We start from the raw sequence: 6,725 nt of genomic DNA on the forward strand, positions 1-6,725 counted from the left end.
AGGTACGTTTGCTCCCATTTGGTGGGTGTGGCAAGTTGTGGGATGATCAATATGGGTGTGACCATCTGAAATCGCAAAACTCATGTAGTGCACCATACGGTAAATTCCCTCTGAACCAGCATAAGCACAACATTTTGGTCAGTACAGCACTGTTTATGTTGAATTCAATGTTGCACACAATTCTATCCAGTCGATGCTGCTGAGGGGAGGAAAACATGTGTTTGATGTGTTTAAAACCATTCCAAGACTCCTTTCCAGCCATTATTATGAGTCGTCCTCCCCTCAGCAGCCTCCACTGGTTCTATTGTACTGAACGGAACCCTGGCTCTGCCACTATTTTTAAGCTCTGAAAAGGAAAGTATTTGTTTGTAAGTAGGCTGTATTTTCTTCCACAGTACCCATAACCTATTTCCCCAAATCCAGTTTTGGATTGAGGACAGCTTGATTCATTTGTAGAAAAACATTTTTGGTTGTGTTTGTATTTTTTTTGTGTCCAATTATAGTTGATTCCTACAAGTGCTACCACTACCATCATTTCTAAAAATAAATATCAAAACACTTTCACCATATACTTTCAAGACGGTAAGACATCTTTACCTTTTCAAGAACACAGGAAATGATTCCCGCAGACACTGTCCATGTATATACTGTATGGGCTGTCCAGTCCTGAATATTTCCTCCATGGTCGTGTCTACAGGCCGTGAACTCTTCTCCACCCCATTAGGATTTGAGGGCTAGCCTAGTGGAAAGGCTCCTTATGAGCCATACATAGCACACTAGTTCCTTTATCCATTTGATCAGGGCTTTATGAGACCAGAGCCCTATGGCTCAAAAATAGTACGCTGTAAGGAATAGGGTGCCATTTGGGACTTGTGTAGCCCACACTAGAGAGAAATGTGGCCAGGCAGGCCAGTTCCTGGAAGAACATGTCTGGCACTAGTAGTGTCTGACAGTCAGTGCAGTGGCATTGATTCGCTAGCCACCACTGGTACACAAGCACATACTCCAGCTAGCTACTGTAGAGGAGGCAGGCTGAATCACAATACGGAACCACTCAATTAGCGTTGTTGCTCTTACTCCGTTGAATGCAGTGTGTCTCCACTAGCAGTGAGGCTATGAGAACTGTCTGAATGAACACAGCAGAGCTTATTTCATTACCTTCTAACATCACCTCTGGTTCTAGTTCTGGAAGGAGCAGAGATGTCAGACATGGATTTGAAAACACTAAACTTGTCTGACTAAAACTGAATCTGTAATCCAGCTGGTATGATCTCAACCAAAAATATATGAAAAAACATGAAACTACTGTACAAACTGGCACCTATTGCATGCATGTACCCACCAGCCCCAACACCCCATGCATGTACCCACCAGTCTCCACACCCCATGCATGTACCCACCAGTCCCCACACCCCATGCATGTACCCACCAGTCTCCACACCCCATGCATGTACCCACCAGTCCCCACACCCCATGCATGTACCCACCAGTCCCCACACCCCATGCATGTACCCACCAGTCCCAACACCCCATGCATGTACCCACCAGTCCCCACACCCCATGCATGTACCCACCAGTCCCCACACCCCATGCATGTACCCACCAGTCCCCACACCCCATGCATGTACCCACCAGTCTCCACACCCCATGCATGTACCCACCAGTCCCCACACCCCAGGCATGTACCCACCAGTCCCCACACCCCATGCATGTACCCACCAGTCTCCACACCCCATGCATGTACCCACCAGTCTCCACACCCCATGCATGTACCCACCAGTCCCCACACCCCATGCATATACCCACCAGTCCCCACACCCCATGCATGTACCCACCAGTCTCCACACCCCATGCATGTACCCACCAGTCCCCACACCCCATGCATGTACCCACCAGTCTCCACACCCCATGCATGTACCCACCAGTCCCCACACCCCAGGCATGTACCCACCAGTCCCCACACCCCATGCATGTACCCACCAGTCTCCACACCCCATGCATGTACCCACCAGTCTCCACACCCCATGCATGTACCCACCAGTCCCCACACCCCATGCATGTACCCACCAGTCCCCACACCCCATGCATGTACCCACCAGTCTCCACACCCCATGCATGTACCCACCAGTCTCCACACCCCATGCATGTACCCACCAGTCCCCACACCCCATGCATATACCCACCAGTCCCCACACCCCAGGCATGTACCCACCAGTCCCCACACCCCATGCATGTACCCACCAGTCCCCGCACCCCATGCATATACCCACCAGTCCCCACACCCCAGGCATGTACCCACCAGTCCCCACACCCCATGCATGTACCCACCAGTCTCCACACCCCATGCATGTACCCACCAGTCTCCACACCCCATGCATGTACCCACCAGTCCCCACACCCCATGCATATACCCACCAGTCCCCACACCCCAGGCATGTACCCACCAGTCTCCACACCCCATGCATGTACCCACCAGTCCCCACACCCCAGGCATGTACCCACCAGTCCCCACACCCCATGCATGTACCCACCAGTCCCCACACCCCATGCATGTACCCACCAGTCCCCACACCCCATGCATGTACCCACCAGTCCCCACACCTCAGGCATGTACCCACCAGTCCCCACACCCCATGCATGTACCCACCAGTCCCCACACCCCATGCATGTACCCACCAGTCCCCACTCCCCATGCATGTACCCACCAGTCCCCACACCCCATGCATGTACCCACCAGTCCCCACACCCCATGCATGTACCCACCAGTCCCCACACCCCATGCATGTACCCACCAGTCCCCACACCCAATGAGCACACTTGGGCCTTCTGAGCATATCATTTTGATCCTGGGAAGGGAAACATTGGAGCAGTTCATTTAGTGGGTTGCATTCTTATGAATCAGCACACATGCTCCCTTCCTGCCCTGTTTAAACACTCCTCTGACCTAGAGTAACCTTCAGTCCAAGGTGTCCAGAAGGCCGGATTTAGCAGCGTTTTACCAGACGAGCCTGACACTAATGAAATGGATGTGGCTTCAACAGAACAGGAGCAAGAAAGAAAGAAAGAGCTGCTGGTCTCTTTATACATCACCACCTGTCCCTCACACACAAACACACACATACACACATACACACACACAAACAGACACACAGCATGCACTGGGAGCACTTCCTGTGCTGCCTCCCAGTGCTCCTCTTACTACCCCCCTCTTCTTTTTAATGATTGTGTGTTTGAGAAGCCAGCAGACAGATGTACAGCAGGCTATTAACACACAATCTATTCCACAGGAATGGTGAAGAAACCAAGGCAGGACCAAAGAGGACAGAGATTCAGAGATTCACATACATCCGTGCCCTTCAAGATTTGGACACCATGTTGTCAGTAAGGAAAATGTCACCAATTTCATTCACTGTATTTTTGGCCTTTGTAGAGAAATGGTGATGGAAGAAATAATCTCAGTTTCATGTGCATAAGTTATGATGACTTACGGTGGAACTATGATATAGTGCAAAACGTGTTAAACCGACTTCATAATTGTAGTATTCCATCGTACTGGAATAATTCATGCAATTTAATTTCCGCCCCGAGGCAGACACAGCAGGCAATTAGGAGAACAAAGGTGTTGCATTAGCTAGCTGACTAACCCAACCAGAAAACCACAGTCTACACGTCCCAGAGGCTAGCTAGCTGTCTGATGCTGAGAGGAGGCAGGCCAGCCTCAACACACATAGACACACACACTAGAACAATGCCACAATCACAGAGACAGAGCTAGGGGAGAGACTCCCTCCTTTCACTCCTCTCAGCTGCCTCCACTTTTCTGTCACACAGTCACACAGCACACAACACACTGATGAGAAAATTATAGAGTTGGGATGGAGATAGATAAGGAAGTATTCTTCTGTTCACATCCCCTCTTCCTCCCTCATCATCAGCTCCAGGATTACACACTGATTAGGGAAGCCACAACGGGCACAACAAACTAAATGAGAGAATATGCAATATATAAATCACAGGAAAATGCAAATTGCATACAATCAAGTACTGTTGTGCCATCGCATTATTCTATGAGCTGGGAAATTTAAGAGCGTAACGTTTTATCACCCCACTCGAAAAGAGGGGAGGTGAGCATGTAATCATTGAATAGCAACAGCATTTAGCCTTTTAGCTTTCAGTTTCCAGGATTGCAGAAATAAAAAAACTGCACCCAAGAGAAAAGAAGGAGGGGGAGGGCGGAGAAAAGAAAACAGGTGCAGCAAGGACTGGGACAGAGAGAGAGAGAGAGAGAGAGAGAGAGAGAGAGAGAGAGAGAGAGAGAGAGAGAGAGAGAGAGAGAGAGAGAGAGAGAGAGAGAGAGAGAGAGAGAGAGAGAGAGAGAGAGAGAGAGAGAGAGAGAGAGAGAGAGAGAGAGAGAGAGAGAGAGACAGAGAGAGAGAGAGAGACAGAGAGAGAGAGAGAGAGAGAAAGAGAGAGAGAGAGAGAGAGAGAGAGAGAGAGAGAGAGAGAGAGAGAGAGAGAGAGAGAGAGAGAGAGAGAGAGAGAGAGAGAGAGAGAGAGAGAGAGAGGGAGAGAGAGAGAGAGACAGAGAGAGAGAGAGAGACAGAGAGAGAGAGAGAGAGAAAGAGAGAGAGAGAGAGAGAGAGAGAGAGAGAGAGAGAAAGAGAGAGAGAGAGAGAGAGAGAGAGAGAGAGAGAGAGAGAGAGAGAGAGAGAGAAGAGAAAGTAAGGGGAAAACAGGAAGCAGCAAAGACAGAACGCGACAGCAGAAAGAGCAAAGAAGGAGGAGAGAAAAACTGGGTGCAAGGAGAAAAGCGTCCAGAGCCAGACATAGTCAGACAGAGAACCTAAGCACCATGACCGACTAGCGTTTCTCCTGAGTGGTTTCTTTTATCGGCTTCCTTTTTGATGTGCTTCTTCTCCTCCATCCATCTATCCCACCATCCTTCTCTCTCTAAAATAAAGATCTGCAGTGCCCCCCAGAGCTAGCAAGGTTATTTAAACAAACAAACAGAAGCAACAAAAGGCAAAACACATCTCTGTCTACAGCACATCCACTGATGACTATGACAACAACCCAGGGAGGCCTGCAAAGACTTCCACATTATGGAGATAATTATCTGTCTATGATGATGAATGTGTTTACTGTATTAAATGCCAAACCTTTCTCATCAGCAGAGAAACAAATGAACGCAAATGCGCCTGCCTCAACTCGCACGGGTAAAGACATACACCACTGCATAAATGCACACACACACACACACACACACACACACACACACACACACACACACACACACACACACACACACACACACACACACACACACACACACACACACACACACACACACACACACACACTGTGTTCAGAACAAGAACAGTATGCACCCATTGAACATTGGTTTTCTTACAAGAATATATTTTTCTTCACTGATCTGTGAATGACGATTTAATGGTAAGTAGTACAGAAACAATAGATAACTGTAGAGGAACAAAGGACATCTTGGAATGAGCCATTATAGTATCTGTCTCGTCTCAACCTCTAATTGCAAAGTGAAAAGCCTCTCACAAAACAAGATAACGCATTTTGACATCTTCCTATGTTGGAGCTGAACCATTTCAACAAAAGTACAACTGAAAAGACACCAGTAATAGAATGAAAAAGAACAAGTCTCAGAAAGTCAGTCAGTCACACTTCAGTCTCTTAGTAAGATGATTAAACAGGCCTGGTGGTGAATGAGTTCTCCTCTCTCCCTAAAAGGCTCTCACTCGGTCTGGTCTGTTGTTTTAGAGCTCCTCCCCTCACAGACACCACTTCGTGCTTAGCTGCACTTCATTTCAATTAGGAGAATAAACGTGGGAGGAAATGGATAGAGTGGGGGAGGAGCTGGGAGGGCAGTCTGGTGCGACATGTCTGCCTGCCTACCTGCCTGTCTATCTGTCCGTATGAAATGTTTTCTGTTTCCCAGCACAGGATAGGATACACATACCTGTGCTCTGAAGGGAATAGGATGCACTGGGAGGGAACTAGACCTCTGTCTCTCCCTCTGCTTCTGCCTCTTGCTCTCCACCTCTCTGTCGCTCTCCTTTTACCCCTCTCTCCATCTCTATCTGTCCATTGTTCTATTTCTTCCTGTCTCACTCTATCTCGCCCTCTTTCTCCACCTCTCTGTCGCTCTCCTTTTACCCCTCTCTCCATCTCTGTCTATCTGTCCATCGTTCTATTTCTTCCTGTCTCACTCTATCTCGCCCTCTTTCTCCACCTCTCTTTCTCACATCCTTTGCCCATATATCCTTCTCTGTCCTGTCTCTAACTCTGTCTCTGTCTTTCTCTTCCTGACACCGTCTCTGTCTCTGTCTGTCTCACTCTACCCCACCCCCCCTTTCCCTCCCTATCTCTCGGGTCCTCCCCATCCACACCACACTGGCCTTTCTCCATGTTTAGCATGTCACATCAGATCCTCCACCTCCCAAGGAAAGAAAGTGTTTAATTTCACATCTCCTTCATTAGGCTTATAGATTGATTATATGTGCAAAGAAGCAAACATGTATTAAGTAGCCCTAAACATCATTTTCTCTCTCCTCCTCTCCTCTTCCTCCCCTGAATGGTGTGATGGCTTGCAGAGCCTTTCTGTGAGTGATGCCCAGTGGCGCAGTCACATCGTATGAAAGCGAGCAATTATCCCACACAGACAATACGCAGTGCTGCCACCATGGCCCTTCCTG

The 6,725-nt window shown here is 48.5% G+C and overlaps 1 protein-coding gene across 1 annotated transcript; it reads left to right on the forward strand.

Moving 5' to 3' along the window:
• Positions 1–1,357: 1,357 nt before the first annotated feature.
• On the forward strand, positions 1,358–2,830 carry LOC121840997 (proline-rich extensin-like protein EPR1). Its single transcript, XM_042306633.1, has one exon. It carries the CDS (start codon positions 1,358–1,360, stop codon positions 2,828–2,830), a length of 1,473 nt encoding a protein of 490 aa, XP_042162567.1.
• Positions 2,831–6,725: the final 3,895 nt, after the last annotated feature.

This window comes from Oncorhynchus tshawytscha, linkage group LG03 (assembly GCF_018296145.1).
Source record: "Oncorhynchus tshawytscha isolate Ot180627B linkage group LG03, Otsh_v2.0, whole genome shotgun sequence".
Taxonomy (NCBI): Eukaryota; Metazoa; Chordata; class Actinopteri; order Salmoniformes; family Salmonidae; genus Oncorhynchus; species Oncorhynchus tshawytscha.

Bases quoted from the DNA above. Each gene is read 5' to 3' on its own strand.
- LOC121840997 (XM_042306633.1), top strand. From the start codon at position 1,358: ATGCATGTACCCACCAGTCTCCACACCCCATGCATGTACCCACCAGTC.